The 24,765-nt window shown below is 41.7% G+C and overlaps 1 protein-coding gene and 1 non-coding gene across 2 annotated transcripts in view; one reads left to right on the top strand and one right to left on the bottom strand.

Moving 5' to 3' along the window:
* The window catches only part of atrnl1b (attractin-like 1b), a 412,284-nt gene that overhangs the window by 42,465 nt on the left and 345,054 nt on the right, over window positions 1-24,765 (bottom strand). Inside the window, exon 28 of the mRNA XM_042336792.1 lies at window positions 21,792-21,899. Within this exon, the coding sequence (XP_042192726.1) occupies window positions 21,792-21,899 (108 nt within the window). The remainder of the gene's footprint in view (window positions 1-21,791; window positions 21,900-24,765) is intronic.
* On the top strand, window positions 12,775-12,848 carry trnaa-cgc. Its single transcript has one exon. It is a non-coding gene; the product is annotated as a tRNA-Ala (tRNA).

Below are 24,765 nucleotides of genomic sequence, written 5' to 3'. Positions count from 1 at the left end.
GGGTTCAGATGCACTTATCCCTTTTGTGAAGGCGCGGGGGGGAGGAGGAGGGGAAAGAATGTCACAGCTTTTAGCCCTTTGAAAGGTTGTGTCATGACAATGAGTGAAATTTGCCTTTCATTTTGCAGTGTTTGGCTATTTTTTAAGAGGCTCCTACCAGACTGAATTAATCAATCCAAGGAATTATATTGAACTCATGTCATTCGTAAGATGCTCAATCCATGCTTAAGAGCAAACCAAATTAATCAGGGACTGGGGTCAATATTTAACTTCTTAAGTGAAAAAGTTAAACATTGGTGTCGATATTGTTCAGCGCCTTGGGACGTCGTCCCGACGTGAAGGCGCTATACAAATGTAATTTTCTTGTTGTTGCTGTTTAACTTTTGACCAAAAAAGCTAAGTATCGACACGAGTTCATGATTCAGCTATTCAAATACACAACGACAAACAACGTGGCCAATGCGGGAATATTGCAGATTGCATAAATAAATAAAAATAATCCTTGCATTTGATATAGCGCCTTATCACGTCTTCGAAACGTCTCAAAGCGCTTCACAGAATTGACTGTAAAGTGAATTGACTGTATATTTGTGGGCGAAATGCAGCAGCCAATTGCGCACAGCAGCGTCCCCACAAACAGTCGTGGATTGAAAGGATCAATTTATTTATTTTTTTCTCTCAAGGGATAATTGTTCGTGCCGAGAGAAAAAAAAACTGTAGCATGAAAAAACATGATGATGAACTGCTGATAATATTCAATCCAAAGGGTCACATCAACCTCTGGAAAAAAAAATGAACTGCAAATACATCAGTGTAGACAGCAGATTAATAATAATAGTAATATTTATATAAGGTATAGAGTCTTTCAGGTCAGGAGGCCATCTCAAAGCGCTTCATTTAATATACTGTAAGGTGGACTGACTGTGTACTTTGCAGGTGAAAGCAGGCGCTAATTTGCGTACTGCCATGTCTCACAAGCAGCCACAGTGTGAATCAACAATTTTATTCGGGGGCTTATTGGCCAAGGCAATGGGAGAAAGAAACTCCCTTCCCTATTCGAATAGTGCCATGGGATGTTTAACATCCACCTGAACAGGCAGTTTAACAGTTTAACATCTCATCTGAAGGACAGCACCTCTGACAATGCAACAGACGCCCAGCACTGGATTGGAGGGTCATCTTAGACTACGTAGGTTAGGTGGGCGGTGCAGACAGACTGATCGATGACCTGTCCTGACTTGAGATTGTTACCGTATAAGGTGACTCTCGGAATCTTTTGAGGTCCGCAGGCCTTGGATTAAGGTCTCATCTGATGGACGACATGTCCAACAATACACAGCAACGTGGTGAAAAGTCAGCCTGGACTATCTGCTCCAAGTCTTGACGTGGAACTTGAATCCCCGAACCATTTCTGACTCAGAGGCGAGAGTGCGACTAACTGAGTCAGACTGACGCACAAGAGAGATAATAAAAGTCACCGAGTGTAGTCTTTTAAAAAATTATTTGGCCGACTTAATAAACATAAGTAACATGAACTCAGAGGGTCACAGAGGTGTCTTCATCACTCAATAAAACATTTTAATGGCGTTTAAGCACTAAAGATAAGTCGGAAGGGTTGGTACGACTTGACATTGGTTTAGCGTGAGCACTTGCGCAAATAAGGTTCATGCTTTTATCACCTCGGAAATCATGTTTATGGCCTCAAAAAGGTTACATCACTTACATTTATTAAGTCGGCCCAACATATCTAAAAATATATAATATCTCGTGTTTGTAAATTTGTCTCTGGCGGAGCTGACTGACAACACCATCTGTTTTAGGAATGAGGAGCAGAAAAGTGATCAGCAAGGCTGGTGAATGAACGAACAAACTAACGGACACTAGGGTGAATAAAATGATAAATGATAATCCCTGAAAGAAACACAAAGCGAGTTGCTGCACAATAGATGGGAGGCTCGTAATTGTGGCCCAAGTTCGCGGTAAGAACATTGTCTCGGGTCAATGCAAAGTTGCAATGATGAAGACGAGAATGACGGGTAATGATATTATGGAGAGTCATCTTACAATCATTAATGCCTGGCTTGATGAAGGCGGGAGCTATCTTACATGGCTGGGGGAAAAAAATTAGCCCATGGCTGTTTTTCAGATTTCTGAGATGGACGTGTACACAATTTCTCGGTTCGCTGCTTGCAGATGAACAATCATCTTTCTTGAAAAACTGTAACGGCCGTAGCTATTAAATCTCTGATTATAAGGTAAGGTGCCTCTTCTTGAAGGACTGCTATCAGAGAGAGAGGGAGAGACAGAGAAAGAAAAAGAGGGGGAGCGATGCTGCTAAATGGAAGGAGAAATGTTAACGTGTATCTGCTAAAATTGTTTTAGAAACAGACAAAAATCAATTGTGAATAGACTGGTCTCGTTACCATGTCACCCTACGACAGATAGTAAGTCAGCAATCACAATGGGATCAGAATATAGCTCCTATAGTGGTCACAGGAACCTAAATAGCAAGAGTGTTACACTGATGTCTGCTCCAATACTCACTGTGCTTTCTTTCGCCTTGCGATCTTTGGAGCCTGAATGTAGTCCCAAAATAATCATTTATTTTGAAAGCTTTAGTGCGTGCACTCATTCACTCTGAAACCGATTGCATTTCCATCTTTACTCAAACCCTAACGTCTTAAATACATTGGGACAAGGTTCAGAAGATCGACTCTTTGATGCTTCTAAGTTACCCAGCGCTGTATTTCACCTGGCGAAACAAAACCGTCACTGATTTGCATTTCAATCGTTTGCTGAACTACAACTGAAGCGAAGATTAATGACCCCTCGGAATGTAACTTTCAGGCATTTGTTTTGATCTTAACTTTCTTGAGGGGATAACCCCATTTAAAAACCTTTAAGAAATCTAAAATCGATGCAGATCCTGGCATTCTAATACCCAAGGCAATAATGTTTCTAATGGAAGTTATCCCCATGACCACTGCAGTATTCAGTGTCACAAAAGCTATCATTAATTTCATTCCAACCTCCTCTCATCCTCAGTGGATGAATCTAAATGCCACATAATATCTTGAAGCTCTCCTCAGAACCAGAAACAATTTGATGATCTATTTCTTTTTCCAAGGCCTTATTTTATTGGTGTAATCTATTTGATCCATCGTGCCGTCAAAAATACGTTTTCATCGGGACATTCAAATGAAGAAAAATAACACCCTTTCTTCAACTGCAACCATTAGTCTCTCGTCTGACAACAACTTGCATTTTTTTATATAAGGGAACCTTCACAAGGGGTAGCGTCCCAGAGCGCTTAATACACATAAGGTTGTAAAATGTAATTTTGTATTTTATTGTAAGGTGTCAGTCTGGGTAAGTTGGTGGCACTCTCACCTCAGAGTCAAAGGTTTGAGGGTTCAAGATCCATGTCAGGACTCTGAACACAGTTTAAGCTAACCCTCCGATACAATGCTAGGGTGTGTGTCATTATCAGATGTGCCGTCCTTCGGGTGAGACGTTAAACCGAGGTCCCGTCTGCCTGTTCAGATGGAGATTAAAGATCTCATGGCACTATTGGAAAAGAGAAGGGAGTTTCTCTCGGTGTCCCTGGCCAACAATCCCCAGATAACATTTTCATGGCTGTTTGTGGGCCATTGTTGGCTGCCAAGTTCACCTACAAAATACAATCCCTGAATTTTACAGTAAATTCCGTGCAGGACTTTGAGACGTTTCGACGATGTGATAAGCTGCTATATCAAATGCCAGGATTATTTTTATTATCATAAGGATTACCGATGGCAACATTTCATATAGCTACTGAAAGTTATCATGTTCCTATATGATGCCAAATATTTGTGAATATATCTGTAAACCGACCAGCGTTTGTAGTTGAAAGGCAGAAAACTGAAGCAAATCTTCCTTGCTTCATAGCTGCTTATCCTTCTGAATAATTCAGTCAGACAACTGAAGTCAGCAATTCAGTACAAATCGTTAGCTGTTAGATTCAGCCCATCTTGCATTGTTGGATGCCATAAATCATGTACAACAGAAGAAACATCATTTTGCGTTAGGTTTCTTCTCCCTCACTACACCTTTTCCTCCTTCAAAGTTTATGTTTCGTTTCTGGTCTTCCATTTTCCTCACTCGCTGAGCTTTGTTCCACATATCGGATTCAATCAATTTGCTCGGTTTGAGACTACAGCACGTTTTGGAACACGTACCCTTGGTCTGTGCTGGCAACCTCATGTAAGATAGCTGTCACCAGATGCACCACTGATATAACTCTAGCCTAGCCTTCAATAATGGCTAACCTTCATCGAATTCACCCCCGCCCTCCCCCCCGCCCCAGCATTGAGGAGATAATAGGGGCGAGAATATATGACCAAAGAAAGGGAGGTCATTTATCCGTTGAGACTCAAGTAAATTTTACAGAGTGAAATGGATGTAAGATTCAAGGATTTGATGAAACCTTTTTCACCTCATCAAGTGAACTCTATCTGATGCATCAGAATGCACTTTAGGATGATTTTCAGATACCGGCAAAAGCAACATAAGCTCCACACTCACTCACTCGCTCGCACCACACCTGACTATGTTCTATTATCAACTTTCACTTCAGAGGCGAGGAATTTAACCCACAATGTATTAACCCCCAGATGGCAAAAATACCACTGTAGTTTATTGGTTTCGCACACGTTTCTACGGACTGCGCTCGATACGCCCAGGTTTTGTAACAACAGCTTGCCACGGGATGTGAAGGCTGTAAATAAATACAGTACTGACTGACCACACTCCCAGTAAGCTCACGCAAGTGTAAATATCTATTTTCTCCCCAGCTTTCCGCTGCAATACCTTTCTGCATCATAATCTTTATCTGGAGTGAAATGCTTGCTCGCTCTCTCCTTCCTCTAACAGGACTCATCCTGCTCACTTCCATCTGAGAAAGTACAGTATTCGGCGAAGACTGACTAAACCCAAGGTATGGGGAACCCAAGGTGTTTGCTGAGGATACTGCAGGGTTTTACCAGTTAGGAACACAGTTTGTCTTTGTGAACACTGTCTATCAAACTCCCTGTTGCGTGTCCAATTAGTAACACATCTACTCATTAGAGCTTTGATTTGCAGGGTTAATGGGAGCCGAGTGGGAAGAATTGACTGATCTGCTTCACCTTAATCAAAGTCCTGCAGAGTGGCGTGAATCAGAATCACACCTAGATTCCGCCGTGTACAGAATTTTCTTTCGAACGGCTTTTCACAACCACTACTCGTGAAGATGAAAAGAAAACAGCATTCAATATATCAGAATTATACCACTGTGAATATTCCGAGACCTCATTAAAATACATCCCTTAAGAGATTAGCAACAACCAAACGAGACAGAGTGAGTGTGTGATACATCCACAGGTGTCTCTCGAAGGAGATGTTTTAGACTTTTAATGAAACAGAGTAGAAAGAATCATTTAGCAAGAGTCTGGCTATTGTCTTCATGTTCACATTATAATAAGAGTGCTGAAAAATCTATGCACTCTGAAATACGTCAATCCAAACATACTTTTAATAACCTTAACTTCAATAAGCTTTGCAACACCATCATCATGTATTTCAATTGGAGAGCAAATAGTGTTTGGATACATGTGCAAGTTTTAGCCCTTCTCGGATTATTTCCTTCTGTGCCGGGGCAGAGAAAAATATTTAGCAGGGATATATTCTGTCAGTTATTAACAAGCCAACCTAATTAAGCTGGTACTGTTCAACCTGAAAATTTTTACATGCAGTTTGGTTCTTGAAAAGGACGGCTTGCATGTAAAATGAGACTTTTCTAATAATAATCATAATTCTTGCATTTGATTTAGCGCCTTATCATATATTGAGGCATTTCAAAGTGCTTTACGGAATATATTGTACATATATTATACTGGTTAGAGATAAGAGTGGTTACACTGATAGGGGTTTACTATACACCACCAGACAGCGAGAAGAAGATAGAGGAGCAGATCTGCAACCAGATCACGGACAGATGTAGGGCGAACAGAGTTGTGATAATGGGGGATTTCAATTATCCCAATATAGACTGACAAAATGCCAGCGCTAAGGGCAAGGCAGGAGAAAGATTCATAGACTGTGTACAGGAAAATTTTCTTGAGCAGTATGTCTCCAGTCCTACGAGGAAGGAAGCATTGCTGGATCTAGTCCTGGGGAATGAAATAGGTCAGGTTGAACAGGTTTCGGTAGGGGAGCATTGAGGTAACAGTGACCATAATATTATTAGATTTAGATTACTCATGAACAGCCAAGGGTGAAAATGCTTGACTGGAAAAGGGCTAATTTTGATGGGCTAAAAAGGGACCTAGAGTTGGTGGACTGGCAAGTAAGACTAGCAGGTAAAACGACTCATGAGCAATGGGAGATCTTCAAAGATATGATAGCTCAGGGTCTAAATAGATATATTCCCACAAAAGGGATATGTGCGACAACCAAGATAGCCTGGATGACCAGGGATATTTTGTCTAGGATGAAAAAGAAGAAGACGGCATACGACAATTGGAAGACGCAAGACACTGAGGATAGCAAAGCGCATTATAGAGAATGCAGGAGTGATCTTAAAAGAGTGATAAGACAGGCTAAAAGATCGCATGAGAAGAGGTTAGCGGGTAACATAAAGGGGAATCCTAAAATATTTTACAAGCACATAAAGGAAAAAAAGTTAGTTAAAGGTAGGTTAAAGACAATGACGGCCATCTTGTTGTGGAGGCAGAGGGCGTGGCTGATGTACTGAACGAGTACTTTGCATCTGTCTTCACAACGGAAATGGATGCCCCAAATGCCGCAGTATTGGATGAGAGGGTAGAGGAATAGATCAGATTACTATAGACAGAGAGGAAGTTCTGAAAAGATTGACTGGGCTCAAAATTGATAAGTCACCAGGACCAGATGGGTTTCACCCAAGGTTGCTGTGGGAGATACGGGTTCAAATAGCGGAGGCTTTGGCCATTACGTTTCAATCTTCATTGGACACAGGAGTGGTGCCAAGAGACTGGAGAGTGGCTAATGTTACCCCACTCTACAAAAAGGGGCAGAAAGACAAACCCGGAAATTACAGTCAGCCTAACTTCGGTCATAGGAAAACTACTGGAGACCGTAATCCGGGACAGAATAAATCTCTACTAAGAGGAACACGAGATAATTAGAGACAGCCAACATGGATTTGTTAAAGGCAAATCTTGCCTAACAAATCTAATAGAATTTTTTGAAGAGGTGACTGCGAGGGTTGATGAGGGAAATGCGGTGGACGTTATTTACATGGATTTCAAAAAGGCTTTTGACACAGTACCGCATAAGAGATTAATAAAAAATTAGAGGCCCACGGTATTAAGGGGACAGTGGCAGTTTGGATTAAGAACTGGCTGAGTGACAGAAAGCAGAGGGTGGTGGTTAATGGGTGTTTCTCGAAATGGAAGGAGGTGTGCAGCGGTGTCCCCCAGGGATCGGTATTGGGACCACTGCTCTTTCTAATATATATTAATGATCTGGACTTAAGCATAGAGAGCACTATTTCCAAGTGTGCAGATGATACAAAGTTAGGGTAGTAACTAGTAAGGAGGACTGTAACCAACTGCAAGCAGACGTACACAGAATGGTGGAATGGGCTGACATGTGGCAGATGGATTTCAATGTGGATAAGTGTGAGGTGATACACTTAGGTAGGAAAAATGATAGGAGGCAATATAGGCTTGGGAGCTCAATTTTAAGGGGGGTGAATGTACAGAGAGATCTGGGTGTTCAAGTAGATAAGGCAGCAAAAAAGGCATTTGGTGTACTGAGCTTCATTAGTAGGGTATAGAGTATAAGAGTAGGGGTTATGGTTAATCTATACAAAACAGTGGTTAGGCCTCAGCTGGAGTACTGCGTCCAGTTCTGGGCACCTTACTTCAGGAAGGATATTAAGGCACTGGAAAGGGTGCAGAGGAGATTCACGAGAATGATACCAGGAATGGGGAACCTTAGCTATGAGGACAGGCTGGAGAAGTTAGGACTTTTCCCATTAGAGCAGAGAAGGTTACGCGGGGACCTGATAGAGGTCTTCAAGATCATGAAAGGTTTCGACAGGCGAGATAGGGAAAAGCTGTTTCCGCTGGTAGGTGTGTCTGTGACCCGTGGTCACAGTCGTAAGATATCTACCAAAAGAAGCAGAGGAGAGGTTAGAAGAAATTTTTTCACTCAGCGAGTTGTTCGAATTTGGAATAATCTGCCTGAAAGGGCAGTGAAGTCCGATTCGATAACAGCTTTTAAGAGAGAACTGGATAGGTATCTGGGGAAGACGGGTTTGCAGGGTTACGGGGAGAAAGCTGGTGATTGGGGTTAGTGAAAGCGACTTACTCTGTCAAAGAGCCGCACAGACTCGATGGGCCGAATGGCCTCCTTCTGTGCCGTAACATTCTATGAATCTATGAATAGATGGACTGTGTATTTTTTGGACGAACATGACAGCCAATTGCCTGTATAAAATTAATATTTCCTATATTAATAATAATCTTTGAATTTGATGTAGCCCCTTTCTGAATATTTCCAATGTGAGAATCCATTCAAACTTAATTTTTTTTTTGCTCTTTTGAATCAAAAGAGACAGTATCGCAAGATCACAAGATGGTTTGGTTGAAGGACTTTGGCCCATCTACAAACAACTAAAGTTCTCACTCAAATCTAGCTTTCTTTCTTTCTGAAAAGTTCAACAACATGAATACCAGCCTAATTTTCCAACAAGAATCAGATTTTAGTAGCTTTACCAAATGACGCAATGACGTGCAGTTTTACTGTTTAGCCAGACACATTACAGTAGAAATGGAAAACCTATGGTGTGCAGATGATAATTACTGCATAATGATGCTGTGCCTCATAACAAACATTGTATTGGTTCAGCAGATATCAGAGCTGTTTGTCTGGGTGCCTCTCCTGCCAATTCAGTGAAGCAGGATCTCAGGATCTCAGGTTGAATTCTCGTTCAAAAAATAACACCAGACAAACATAACACAAGGCATTTCATTGATCTTGGTCTAAACCTTGAGAATAATATTGCTCCAAGCAGACCCTACCAACAAACTGAGCCCTTATACCACGCCAGCTATCTTAACTCTTGTTGAAGTTAAATACTAAAACGCATTGCACCAGCTAGCTCCTCCCGCCGCACATCGCTGTACGCAAAATGAAGGCCTGATTCCCTTGTGGCATTATTACAATATCCTACAAAGGTACAGATACGAGGAAAAGAGATTCCAATCAAACTCGCTCTTGAAGAGAGTGCGCGCAGTTCTAAATCCGCAGACTGAGAAGTGTGTGACAGTGTTATTACGTGTGGCGTATGCTGAGCAGTCAATGATACACCCTCAGAAAGAAAATGCCCCCTTACTGTTAATCCCATCTACTACAGAAATATATACATTGAAAGCTCAATGAAATCCCAATTAGGTCTGTGTTCTTCCTTTGCGTGACTGTACTTGGAATTCATGTACGGTGGTCACACAGAGTGTGTTTTGCTCTTCGTCACCTTATCACCCATATTGACCCGTCCGCTCCCTCCATTCAGCAAGCTCTGGCCTGCTCCCTGACTGTCCAGCGCCTTGGGACATCTTCCCGACGTGAAAGGCGCTACACAAATGTAATCTTGTATTGTATTGCATTGTATTGTAAGTCAGAAGTTTGTAGGTTCAAACCCCATGGCAGGACTTTGAAATCATAGTCTAGGCTGATGCTTCAATACAGTACTGGGGGAACACTGGATTGTCAGATGTGCTGCCCTTCACACTGGACTTTAAGTGGGGATCACGTAAGCCTGGTTAAACGAACATTATGGGATAATAATAGCAACAACAACAACAACAAAATTACAACATGCCACAATTCAAAAAGTGAAGGGAGTTTCTCTTGATGCATGATTTCCCCTGATACAAAAATTGGCCATTCACTTTCCCGAGACATTTACGGGACATTGCGCATGAGATGTTTAAGGGCCTTGAGACGTCTTCTTGACATGAAATACACTCTTGACATTGCCGTGTGCAATTGTGTTTTGCGTTTGCCAACAAATACACAGTCACTCCATTTCACAGTGAATTCTGTGAAGCGCTTTGAGGCGTTCTTCCGATCTGATAAGGTGCAAGGATTATCATTATAAATGTAAATTGTATTGTATTGCTGGGTGAAAATTGCCTGCCGCACTTGCTTACAAATTCACAGTTACAGGAAACTCGTGTGATCAGATATTATACCAAATGATTCTCAGTCTTCTTTTTTGAAGATTAGTTATAATAATCATTGCATTTGACATAGCGCCTTATCACGTCTTCGAGACGTCTCAAAGCGCTTCACAGAATTTACTGTGAAGTGAATTGATTGTATATTTTATGGGCCAAACGCGGCAGCCAATTGCGCACAGCAGCGTCCCACAAACAGTCGTGGAATGAGTGACCAATTCATTATTTTTTTTTAGGAAGAATTATTACCCCCGGAAATCGATCCACCGATCGATTAACAACCGGGTTCTTACTTACTGCTAAGTAAACAGTAAGAGCCGTGTGCAGTAAGGATACTTGCCCTGTCCAGAAATCGAACCCAGGTCTCTCGCTTGTTCTAAGCACTGAGCTCCAGGACTAATTGTACAACTTAAGAAGTTTGAAAAGGTACATGTATTGGCTAATTAAAGACTGATGAGGAGCAGTGATTCAAGCTTAACCATTTGCATCAATAGCAATTTGGTAGAATTCCCTGTTCTGCTTAACCTACTTTTCTAAGGGGTTTACATTAGCCAACCCGAAACGTGAATTGACTTTGAGTCACTTGTTGCAAAGGGGATTTACACTGCAATTTCAGGCTTAATTTGATGCTGTTTGTGCATTAAAACTTATAAACGGGGCATTAAAATTTGGACCCGTTTGCAGGCAGGGCTTCAGTCAATATGTGTGGACCTGGAAATATTTGAGCTTTATTAAATGTTCTTTAATGTTCTTTAATAAAATAAAAGTTTTTAAAATGCATTTCACTGTATTTTCACTGCCAGCAACGCAAAAATTTTGCCAAATTCCAAAAAAGTGAGTTGCATCGGTATAAAATGTTAATTGTTAGCTTCTAGACGTATAAAACTCAATGAGAAACTTTTAACATCAATAATAAATGTCCCATGAAAGGCCCAGTCAAAGTTCAACAATTGGCTCATTTACCAGTTGACAATAGAGAGACTTTGACCCTTATGCTGAATCAGGGCTACTCAGAATGATTATACAATAAAATTGCCAACGCAGTCTTTGAGCGTTGGGCAGTTTTAATCACTGCGTCATTAAACATTTATTGCTGTAAAGCAGGAGTCTGAAGGAATTCAACCATTATATAAAAGCAGTTAATCCTATCAATCCGCAATTTCATTTCCAAGGCATTTGGGTTTAATGTATGAATCTGCTGCGATTATCTAACGAGTTTCTCTCTCTCTCAGTGGCTTTCTCCGGCAAAGGTTGTTAAAAGATTTTGATTCAAATTAGAAATAAGTTCAAAGACTGGCTGTCTGTCATTAAAGAACAGCTGCAGAAGCAGCTCATACAATGCCGCTTTGCTTATCCCGCTCAGGTTATCTCGTTTTTCCTGGAATGGCCCTGGGGATACAGAAGCGTGGTATCTCTCCCAATATAACAGGCTTAGTGTCGGTTAAAGTCACCAAACAAGTTCGCCTCGAGGCTGTGCAGCCTCTGAGCTGAGAACATTTTTGCATATTTCATTTATACAGTATATTTTACAAAAGGGTCATTCAAAATCACGGCATTTCCTGCATTCTTATTAAATTCACAAGATGTGAGAGTCTTCCGAAGCCTACGTTACTTGCTCGTTTCTGCAAAACTGACATCCCCCAAGTATGCGGCGCATGTCAGTTGATGCTCCTGTTCTGGATGAAGTTTTTTGGGGGAGAGAATGACATTATTATGTATTAAAAATATATTCCATGTCATATGAAAGCAATGAGTAGGAACCCGGTTGTTAGTCGATTGGTGGATCGCTTTCCGGGGGTAATAATAATAAAATTATTATTATGAAAGGCCATATATCACATTACCCTGCATGTTGGGTGCTGTATAAGGCAAGTTGCTCTTATTGTACTAAAAAAAAGGAATTTTTTTGTGGCACATGACAAACGAAAGAAAAATAGCCCATTCACAGATAGCTGTTGTGTCAATCCACGACTGTTTGCGGGACACTGCTGTGCGCAATTCGCTGCTGAGTTTCACCCACAAAACACACAGTATTTCTCAACTCTGTAAATCTCAGAAATATAATTCGTCTTAAGTAAAAGTTGTGCAGTTTTAATTGGAAATAAAGCTCCTGAGCCCTGCCTTGTTGTACTACCTTTTAAATAATGCAAAATGAACAAACCACCGTCACGTCTTGAAAATAAAATCAATGTACTCTGAAACATCCAGAATCTTGGGGCCAAGAGTGCAGGTGAGCAAAAAAAAATAAAGCGATGGATGTCGGCCAACACCAACACACACACAGTCACTGCACTTTACAGTAACTCCAGTGAAGTGCTTTGATACTTTCTTCCGACGTGAAAGGTACTATATCAAATGCAAGGATTATTATGCGTGGCTTGCACCAATTTATTTCTTCTTTCAGGGGAATCAAGCGCAGTCAGAATTGTTAGTAATTTCCCAATTATGCCCAGTTTAGAATACTAGAAGCAAATCCTTGCCTCTTTCAGCAAAAAAAAATGACTAAGAACTGGGAGCCTGATTAATATGGAGTCCTGTAGCTCAGTGGTTAGAGCACTCGCCTCGCAAGCGAGAGGACCTGGGTTCGATTCCCAGGCTGGACGAAACATTGGGCAAGTGTCCTTACTCCACACGCTTCTGATTATGGAGCAGTAAGTAGGAACCCGCTGGTTAGTCGATTGGCAGATCGCTTTTCCAGGGGTAATCATCCCTCAAAATAAATACAAAATAATTTGGTCAGTCAATCCACGTCTATTTGTGGGACGCTGCTGTGCGCAATTCGCTGCTGGGTTTTGCCCCCAAGTTACACAGTCACTTTACAGTATATTCTGTGAGGCGCTTTGGGACGTCTCAACAACGTGATAAGGTACTATATCAAATGCCAGGATTATTATTATTATATATTATTTCCCACTCCAAAATCACATTGGGCAGGGCCTGAGGAGAACATGTGCAAAGGTGTCAACCTGACTCGCCTCTGAGTCAGAAAGTTGAAGATTCAAGCCCCATGTTTTGGTTTTTGAACCCATGTTCTAGGCTGACACGCTAATGCAATGGTGGAGGAGCACGCTTCAGGTTAAGACACCATGGTGCTACCAGAAAAGAGAAGGGAGATTCTCTCGATGAACTGTCCCTCATTATAACATTAGTCATTCGCTTTATGGCTTTTTGTGGGATGCTGAGCTTTGAGACGTTTCAAAAACCTGATAAGGCTTTACATCAAATGTTTTATTAGTTTTGTGCATGCACTTTGCTCTTTAAAAGAGCCAGCCCAGAAACGATGGTCAAAATAGACTTTATGCCTATACCCTGGCTAACTGGCTGAACATGCTTGCTACTTCGGCATAAATTAGGAAGGTAAAGGGTGATCTGATAAAGGTCTTCAAAATGTTGAAAGGTTTTGATAGGGTAGACATAGGGAAGATGATTCCACTTGTGGGGGAGACCAAAACCAGGGCCCATCAATATAAATTCTTCACAAATAGATCAAATAGGGAAGTTAGAAGAAATTTCTTCACACAGAGAGAGTGGGAATGTAGAACATGCTGCCACAAGGAGTTGTTGGGGCAAATAGCATAGATATACTTAAGGGAAAGCTCGATAGGTACATGAGGGAGAAAGGAATACAAGGTTATGCTTGAAGGCTTAGTTGAGGAAGGGCAGGAGGAGCCTCATGTGGAGCATAAACTCCGGCAAAGACCAGTTGGGCAGAATGGCTGTTTCTGTGCTGTATATTCTAGTGTATTCTAATATAGAAACAAAATCTAAGGGCAAAATGTCCAAACTGACGTGTTTATTCCAATGACTTGCATTTTTATAGCACTTTTGTTGCGTAAAAACGCCCGAAAAATGCTTTACAGTAATTACAGTCAAAAGTAGCTGGTGTTTTTGCTTCCCTTCGTAACTCTCTAGGTAACAACTCTGGCAAAAGGAAAATTATTCTTGTGAAATTACAGTAGCTTTCTCATTCGTACTTACAAATACTACATCATATATGTTGCCTGATCTATATATAACAACAACTTGCATTTATATAGCGTCCTTCATGTGGGGCAGCATCTTGGAGCGCTTAATGAATTGAAAAACATGCAATTTCGTCGACAATGTCAGTGGATTCCCTAACCTTCTGCATTTTCAAGAGAACAGTCGCCTCCACGAACACAGGATGTAGGTTGACTAACACATGTGAGGAGTCAGTCCTCTCGTATTCACAACAAGCAACTGTTGGGTGACAATTTACAATCATTCGGCTCCAACATATTTTCCAAGATTGTAATAGAATCATAGATTGTTTTCGGTGCATGTGACATATCGTTCTACCTAAAGTCATCTACACTAATGCCATTTCTCTCCTCTCTTCCTTTTGAAATGTTCATTTCATTCCCCTTTTAATTGCTGCTATAAATTTGGTAAGACACTCCATATTCCGGTCGCCTTGGGGGTGTGTACGTGTGTGTACGTGCGTGCGCATGTGTGAAAAAAATCCTTCCAATTTCCAAATGTTTTCTTTTGGTTGAAAATCTTCAATCTCTCTCCTCCTGCGCGTAATTTGAGGACTCGTAAACCATGTACCAACAAGAGGGTAGAGAGGGAATTGCGAGGTAGATTTATGTAATTAATGAAAAGGATTACAAGCGACTCTGGTCTTGGAGGGCATCCAGAAGCAATTGTCTGGGATGAAGGTGTTGCACTACGTCTCAAAGCGCTTCACAGGAAGCACTGTAAAGTGAATTGACTGAATATATTGTGGGCGAAACGCAGCAGTCAATTGCACAGAGCAGCGTCCCACAAACAGTCGTGGGTTGAAGTGACCAATTTGGCATCATTTTTTTTTGGAAGGAATTATTACCCCCGGAAAAACGATCCGCCAGTCGACTAACAACTGGTTCCTATTTACTGCTAAATAAACAGAGGTGTGTGGAGGAAGGAAACTTCCCCAATGTTTTGCCCTGCCGGGAATCGAACCCAGGTCTCTCGAGCGCTCGAACCACTGAGCTACAGGACATAAAGTGTTTAAAATAACGAGGAGTGTTGACAAGCTAAATGGGGGGGTGCGGTGCGGGGAAGGAGTGATAGAGACTCTGCTCTCTGGTTGAGGAAGCCAAAGCAAAGACACTGAAGTCTTAGCCAAGATGGTTAGAAGTGAGATCAGGAGAGATTGTCTCAACATAATGATTTGTCAGAATCAGCTGTCTCAAATATGCTGAAGCTCGGGGAATCAAATGGGACGTTTAAAAAGGGAGACAGGACAGATAGTTGGAGAAAATGGGAGGATTTAGAGATTGAATGCGTTGCCTTTCTCTAACAAAATGATGAGCTGGTTGGCTTTGTGACTATTTTCCTATGTTACAGAAGAAAAAATAAGTAAAAATAATAATAATAACAATCCTTGCATTAGATATAGCGTTTTATCATGTCGTTGAGTTATACTGTAAAGTGAATTTACTATGTATTTTGTAGGTGAAACGCAGCAGCCAAATGCGCACAGCATCGTCCCACAAACCGTTGTAGATTGAGTGAAGGGATTACTACTCCCAGAAAGCGATCCGCCAATCGACTAACAACCGGGTTCCTACCTATTGCGAGGTAAGCAAAGGCGTGTGGAGTAAGGAAACTTGCCTAAGGTTTCGCTCTGCCCAGTAATCAAACCTGGGTCCTCTCGCTTGCAAGGCATCACTACGGAGATGCCACAAATAAGTATAGTATTGTCTTCTCAAAACAACACAAAATATGGTTTCATTTTGAGGGAAGGGTTTCGGCCAGCCTTCGAGTGTATTTTTTTAAACCAGCAAAATATGCTGCTCCCTGCTCAAGCTACGAAGAGCATTTCTCAGAAAAGCTTATTTTTTTTTCAAAAAAATCTTAACTTGAAGGACAAATGCTTGCACAGTTTATTTACAGATCAACGGCCAAATTGAGCCTTGAATCAATGCAGTCTTCGTAACGTTACCGTTTAAATCCATGGCACTGATCACCTCTATGGGCCTGGCAGATTGCTCACAGAAATCTTAACACACAAACAAGCAAGAAACCATAAGTGTATCAGACACAATACCTATGCATCAATACATAATCATTCTCCATATGACCTATTTTCTCATGGCTGAAAATGTGTTTTATGTACAATAAATGCAGTACATGGAATGTAATGTACAATAGATCTTGTACTTAGTGTATGCATTTTGTTTTGTACACTGCACATTGATATAAAACACATCAGAGGTGGATTGGCATCGATTGTAGTGTTTCCACCGTAGCGTCCTATCATTGCTTTCATTTAATGCCGTACATTTATTTAGAGAACACCACGCGAAAAAAACAAACAGCAAGGTCATCGTGCGGAGCAAACATCACTCCTGAATAATTGCACTCTCCATTTCTTCTGAAATAATAGCTGTAGTTATTTGCTGCAGCTGGGTTCGATATTTAAGCCAAATTAAAAAAAAGGTTTAGGGGCACAGTCGCTGGGGATTGTGAGCTGACAATAAGCTGCTTTGGACCTCATCAGTCTTTCAATGACAGCTGCATCACAGAGATATTCACAAGGCCTCCCCAACACTGGAGCTCTGGAGAACCTGGCAGAAGCAATCTCACAGACAGAGAGAACTTCAGACTTTCCAGCCCCATTTATTACCGCACTCCTAGCTTCAATTCAACACAGTTTTCATGTTGAATCAATGTTAAAATCATACTCGAAGGAAGGTTTGGGGACATCAGTATTCGCCGCATCGCTCCTCAAACCATGGGATCAATGCCATGGGCTGAATTGCAGTTCTGGTCGTGTTCCTGCTGGTTAGCCGTAAACTTTTTTGCTGAGAAAACCGCCCCCTGTCCCCTCCACTCGCCCCCCCCACCCCCGCCCTCCAACGCCGTGTTGAAAAGATAAGCCTTTCCAGCCCAGACGCACTTTCATAATCTAACAGGTTTGATGTGTGAGATTGCTGAAAACCTGCAGGAACTATCCATAAAGCCGGCAAAGGCCACCTGCGCAGGTTGTCCTAGGCCTGATTCAGGCTAAAGTGGACTCCAAAGCACTGAGTCAATCTGTGAGTTCCTGTGAGGAAACATGCAGCAAGAATTCTGGAACGGAATAAACAGAACCACTGGGACTGTCGATACCACTTACATTTACATTTATACATGTCGGGAGAACATCTCAAAGCGTTTGACACCTTCTTGCTGGGCTCCTGAGCTGGGGGGGGATGGAAAACATGGCCGCAAGTGTAGTCAAAGAACTCATTGGATATAAGCAACTGTTATCCATAAAAATTGATCGAGTCAAGCACATTCTCTGAGGCTGGGCTGAAAGCACAGCAATTGTGGGCAGCAGTAAGACCAAGTAGATAGCTTTGTAAATAACATTAGACCAAATCATAGTGTCCAAGTCAGAATACCTACAAATACACAGTCACTACACAGAAACCCGGTAGAAGCACTTTGAGACACTCTTATCTTTATTTGGACTAAACCATTGATTTATTGCAAGGATAATTATTATTATTATTCGCCTAACTAATGACTGGTTAGGAGAACATTTCGTTAGTGATATGAACATTAAACCTGGTGATAATTATCACATCAGATACCACAATTTACAGACATCCCATGTTTCACACACACCGTGATTTCCTATTGTACTTCAGCCAAAATGCATGTACCTATTCGTCCGAATCTCTGAGTTAAATTGAGTCCTGATCAGATTTGGGGACTTAGAATACATTAGAATATACAGCACAGAAACAGGCCATTCGGCCCAACTGTGTTTGTGTTTATGCTCCACATGAGCTTCCTACTGCCCTTCCTCAACTAAGCCTTCAAGCATAATTTCCATTCCTTTCTCCTTTCTCATGTACCTCTCTAGCTTCCCCTTAAATACATGCTATTTGCCTCAACAACTCCTTGTGGTTGCATCTCTCTGTGTGAAGAAATGACAGCTTATCAAAACACTGTCTTACAGCTTTTCAAAATTCGGGTATGGAACAAGTCACGCATAAGTAGTTACGTATAAACTTTTGTTTTAAAATGTAAATGGCCATAAAATAGACCCAGAGACTGGTTCTTTTGGTCATCCTTAAACCAACAACAAAACAAAGCCCAGAATCAATATGATGATTTATGAAGACAGTCGTTTATAATTGAATTTTGGAAACTGCAATGTCCATTTATTTAACAGGTCAAATTCCTGGTCAGTGTTCAATGTTATTCATGAATAATCTACTCCAATTCTACGCCTGGGCAGGGCAAAACATTAGGCAAGTTTCTTTACTCCACACACCTTTGTTTACCTAGCTGTAAGTAGGAACGTGGTTGTAGTCGATTGATGAATGGCTTTTCAATTGGTAATCCTTCATATTTAAAAAAGAACAATAATAATTTGGTCACTCAACCCACGGCTGTTTGTGGGATCCTGCTGCGCGCAATAGACTGTCATGTTTCGACCCAGAAAATATACAGTCAATTCACTTTACAGCACATTCTGTAAAGCGCTTTGAGACTTCTTGAAGACGTGATAAGGCGCAATATCAAATGCAAGGATTATTATTATTACCATTACAACGTTTTATTTCCTTCACAATTTAAGCTTTTCCATTGCATTGTGAGGCAACTTTTCTGCAATGCTTTTTGTCTGTTGTTTTTTGTTCTTTTCTTAAGCAAAAAAGGTTCACAAATGTTAAAACAGTGCATTAATAAGACAGAAATTAAGTTTAACGTAATAATACAATAAAACAGGGTGGAAAAGAGGGGAAGAGAGATGAAAAGAGGGTGAAAAGGGAAGACATTGTCTTCTGAAGTATAGAGCTTCGACATTTTATTGTTAGGAGTTGATTTTAGTTAAAATTCTTGCAGTAATAAAGCTACTGCTGACATTCGAGTACAGTGGAGCAAGGGGTCATAATCTTAAAGTTAGAGCTCAGCCATTCAGGAGTGAAATTAGGAGGCAGTTTTTCACCCAAAGGGTAATGGAAATTTGGAACTCTCTTCCCCCAAAAAGTTCTTTGAGACTGAGGTGGATAGGTATTTGTTAGGTCAGAGTATTAAGGAATATGGGGTAAGGCAAATAATTGGACTTGAGGTGCAGATCATCCATGATCTTATAGAATGGCAGAACTAGGCTCGAGGGGCTGAATGGCCGACTCCTGTTTTTATGGAAGGCTGTTAGAATGGGGTTTTCAGCACCTTGTGAAAGGCGCTATACAAATGGAATTTGTTGTTGTTGTTGTCCAGGTCCATAAAATCCCAACCAGCCTTAGTGTGGAACATGATCATGACATCATCGATCACACAACTAGTGACATCGCTGTGCACCCGGGCAGAAAATCAGCTGGATTTTGGGGTCACCAGCTCAAGGTCCACATCACCTCCTGCCTGCTGCATGGCCCCCGCCTTGCCTACCCCACCATTGGTGGGCGGGGCTTCATACTCTCTGTCCCCACCCTCTGGAACTCCATCCCTCTGCCTCGCCCCCTCCCTTGCCTCCTTCAAGATCCATCTCAAGACATTCCTGTTCGACCGTTCCTTCGGTCACCCTCCTACCCCTACCCTCCCCGCCCTCCACCCCCTCCTGGTCCAACCCAACCACCAGCTCGGGTGCGGATCTCTGACTGTCCAGCACCTTGGGACATCCTCCTGACGTGAAAGGCGCTGTGTAAATATAATATGTTGTTGTTAACTGGTCATCATTAGCTTGTGGACACTGGCCACACGCTGCCAGTTTAATAAATGGCTTGTGAGGGGAGGCTGGAATCTCCCTGGACATGATAGATATCCAATGTGTAATGGTGTCATTGCTTGCACACTTTTCTCAGTGTCTCCACCAAAAACACAAACAAAACCCAGGGGAAATAAAAGAAAATAATGATATAGGTAGACAGGGGGAGAAAGCGATGCCAGGATATAGCAATTTTCTCGCCGGTCTTCCAATATACCTTGACTAAAACCTGGCAAGAACGTGCTGCAACAGTAGCTATTAATAAACTTACTGTGAAATACAGAAGTGTTCCCTCATATGTTTCTGTCTTAATGACTAATTTCAGCCGTGCGATTTGATTGCGAGAATAATTATAGGTGGTCAGTGCTTGAATTGCTTTGAACAGATTTTAATTGAAAAGGCTGTTCTGCTACAAAATGTTACTGTTAACTTTTTTTTAATAAAAGACAGCCATTTTTCCACCACGAATCAGCTTATAATTGAAATATACCAAGTTATTTTACAATGCATTTCCCCACGCTGAAATAAAGCAAACTGTGCCCACTTCTTTACCTTGAAAGAACAAACAAAAGATACAGAATAGTTTTATCTTATTGGATAAACACGTCTACATTTGAAATTAGGTTTACAGATTTATCAAAACTGTCAACAGAAACCTGTCGTATTAAATTGCACTAGGATTGTAATTACAACTATTGATTCCACTGGCAGTAAATCCGCTTAAATAAAAGATTCAACAAAAAAAATTGAATCCTAAACATGTTACAGATGTCAATTGTGCGCTTCCATTTGACATTCTATCCAACAGCCCGGTTGAAATCTGACAAAGATTCACCCAACTGAGGAAAGTGAGTTCAAGTGTAAAGTACCCAGGGAGTTGAACTCGAAACCTTCTGTCTGACCACTTGAGCTGCATGTTAAATGAGAAGCCCTGAAACGCGATAAACATCAAATGAATCCAACTATCAGTGACTGGGTGGAGAGGGAGGGCGAGTAAATCACTCGAGAAAACTTTACTTCCCCCGGTTTGGCGTTAAGACACTCACTGAACAGTAGAACCAGAGGGCAGGGCCCGCGATTGAAAGGGGGGTAAATTCCGAACAAATCTGCGGAAACACTACCTCAGTGAGCGAGTTGTCAAGGTATGGAACAGGCTCCCTGGGGAGATGGTGGAAGCAGAAAATGTCATTTGTTTCAAGAACAAATTGGATAGATTTCTGCTAAAACATAATATCTCGAGATACAGCGATTTCCTGCCTTAGTTCTGAAGTAATAGTCCCTCAAATGACTGGTGTGCAGCTTTGTCATGGTTTTGAAAGAAAACGATTATTTGTAGATGCATAACAACTGTAACCAAGGCTCCCCACTTAATCCAGACAAGAGAATCCTGTCTGATTATGAAACGATGGGAAGAATAATAATCCTCGCCTTTTGATACGGCACCTTATCGCGTCATCGAGAGATGCCTCAAAGCACTTCACAGGATATACTCTAAAGTCACCTCCTCTCCCCACTCCCTCCCCCCACTGGCTCGGGGGCAGACTCCGCCACTGTCAAGCGCTCCGGGGCGCTAACCCACTGCTAGAAAAATGCACCTCGTTGTTGTGTATTTTGTGGGTGAATGCGGCAGCCAATTTGCGCACAGCAATGTGCTCCAAACAGCCATGTTGACCAATTTTACCTGGGGGATTGTTGGCCAGGACACCGGGAGAGAGAAACCGCCTCCTCCAAAAAATCAGCACTGCATTTGGAGCATCGATCAGCATAGACCAGACGACCAACATGTAAATTAAGCTGGTAACATACTTTTTTTTAAGGTAGCTTTAAATCTTCCTTACCTCCAGTGGGCCTCTTATGATGTCTGGCTCTTCTGTTCCAACTTCCAGGGCTACATCGACAGAAGCAAAAGGACGACTTGCCATCTGCTGCCTTTCCCGCATGAGTTGCTGTTTCCGAACAAACACAAAGAAAGTTCTAGAAGGTCAGCGGATATTAATCGGGGCACAAAATAACTCGGGCGATTGGAAGTTATTCGAAATAAATCCTACACCGTCTTATTTTCGGTTCGCCTCCGTTAACCCTCTCGGGCCTCCGCTAGCGTTCTTTCACGTGTGACGTTCTAGCCAACAGCCCAGCTGAATAATGTTCCAAAAACACTTACTTAAAAAAATACATAAAGTATGTTTAAAAAGACTAGGTTGTTTTTCTCCACATTCTCCACTAAGTGAGAGGAGTAACATTTACCACTTCTTGTAAAATTAGGTCGCCTCATGTAGCAAAATAGTTGATATTAATAAAATTGGAAAAGTCTTAGGCTAATCAGCATGTTCCACAATTTTATCAGATGATGGCAGATCTTTTAATCCATTTTCCCATATACGTCTGTCTCCATATCCCTTAATATCATCGCTTTGATCCCCTTATTGAACATCACAATTGTATTATTTTGTAGCTTTGACATTCCTGGCCTCTTTGTGCTGCTGTGTTAGATTTTCAGAAACAAGTACAAAGGTGAGGAATGAAGTGAAACTGGTTTGTCCAGATAGGTCCACTCTAACTGTTAGGGCTTTCTTTGCCTTGCAGGATTGATAGGGGCTGAACGAGAAGAATCTTTGTGCTAAGTGGAGTCCTGTAGCTCAGTGGTTAGAGCACTCGCTTTGCAAGCAAGAGACCTGGGTTCGCTTCCCAGCAGGGTGAAACCTTGGGCAAGTTTCCTTACTCCACACGCCTGATAATAATCCCTCCAAAACAAAGCAATAATACGTTGGCCATTTCAATCCACGACTGTTTGGGGGACCCTGCTGTGTGCAATTGGCTGCTGCGTTTTGCCCACAAATATATACAGTCTATTCTGTGAAGAGCTTTGAGACGTTGAGAAGACGTGAAAAGCGCTACATCAAAAAATGCAAGGATTACTAAGTGCCTCCATATCCAACAGGCTGGGCTGACTAGTCTGTTACGAACAGTACAGCGTGCACCTGCCCGGTTTGCCAACCGGACTACCGAAAGCTCCACAGAGTCGACTCGATTCTTACGAAAAACTCTCCAGTAAGTTGCAGGAGAAAGGAAAGAAGAGACTCTGCTCTAGTCTGAACTGGCTCAAATGTCTGCAGTAATCCTGGAAGGGAACTGCCCACAGCTGACCTGATTCATGCATTTACATGGCGCCCTTCACCGGGGCAGTGTTTCAGAGCGCTTGACAGTGGCGGAGCCTGACCCCGAGCCGGTGGGAGGGAGGTAGGAGGTGACCATAAGCACAGTTGAAGAGGAAGGTATTCGGTCATGATCTGAAAGAGGGGAAGGAGGGGGCAAGGTGGAGGGACGGGGGGAGAGAGACTTCCGAAGCTGTGGGGAGCTTTCACATCACACACTCGAAAGTTTCTAAATCTCAACCGTGTGAGAGCGGAAACTGAACACGGCTGTGTTGCACTGTACAGTACCTTTGTTAAACTATATTGCATACACCACATACATTGAATTACACCTTCTAATCTCTAAAAAAAATATCTTGAATGAAGAAAATGAAGGCTTTATGGTTAAAATAAAAACTAACTCTCCCTTGGTTACATGCTACATTTATGTTTGCAGTGAGATTAATTAGAACACACAGCTATTTTAAAAAAAAACTAAGATGAAACACATTCTGTCATTCACATTTCGTCTAATGGGATTCAAATCCAGATCATTATAAAGCAGCTTATTACAAAAGAACTGTCAAATTGACTTGTTGAAAAGGTTGTAAAGTACGACTTGAGGGCCTAGTTACAATAAGGGTCTGATCAATCTTTCAGTGGATTTTTTTCCCTAAGGAATTAATTTACTGACAAAAGATTCTTTTTATCCAGAATCAATACGAAGGCAAGAGCTGTTTTTTTTTGCTTGGGAGACTTATTCTGGAGAACCCAAATAGATGGAATCGTTCTCATTTTTTTTTTATTTGATGCGTGGAGCTGGTGTTAAAACATTTAAGTAGCTTGTGACAGAATGCTTTTCCAGTAACCTTTAAATGCTTCTTAAGCAATTAGACCCATCTTTACAGGGGATTTAAGCATTTTAGAACTACCTCGACAACTTATTTGATTCTCCCAAAGGATTTGGCTGACCAAAACACTGGCCATTTCACTTAATCAAGAGGATTTAGGGGGATTTCGCTCTGGCCAAAAGTAAGTATTTTGCTATCAACAACAGAGCTATTTTCAACAAATTCAACATTTAAAAATAAAATTCTAGTCATTTAAGATAAATAGATAACTAATTGGAAAAATAAATTCCCCCCCCCCCACCCCCTCCCAGGTTAAGAACCACAGAGCTTATTTAGGACCACAATCAATATGAAGTTAACAGAGGGCAAACTATTAAAACCTAGTCATCTGGATCCAATATCTCTGATGAAGTGTGAATAAATGGCTGTCTACTCGGTCGTCACTTTCTTTGCGCTGCATGCTATGTGCAAACTCCGCTCACGACACTTCCTTCACAAAGTGCAGTCAGTGGCACTTTCTGCACTTTCAGCAAATAACGCTGGCTGTGACTTCGAAGTCGATTACCTTTTGCGCTGGAAGATGGTTAGTCAGCGGTGGGAGTGTTCGAACAGGGGGCATTATAGCAGAGGCTGCCCTGAATTCACAAGGTACCACTTCCAGAATTTCAAACAGAATAATGGAAGAAGCATATGCGATTTTCCAAGTGCTGCAAAGTCAGTCTATTAACTGGTACGTTTGTGGAAAGGGAGGTCACTGGAGGTAAAATATTGTCTGGTGATAAATCATCTCTTCCCCAGTCACGGAAATCGCGATTACGCAACATGCACGG

Source organism: Callorhinchus milii, unplaced genomic scaffold (genome assembly GCF_018977255.1).
Source record: "Callorhinchus milii isolate IMCB2004 unplaced genomic scaffold, IMCB_Cmil_1.0 Scaffold7, whole genome shotgun sequence".
NCBI classification, from domain to species: Eukaryota; Metazoa; Chordata; class Chondrichthyes; order Chimaeriformes; family Callorhinchidae; genus Callorhinchus; species Callorhinchus milii.
The sequence above is the reverse complement of the archived record's forward strand: the minus strand, read 5'-3'. Positions and strand labels throughout refer to the sequence as shown.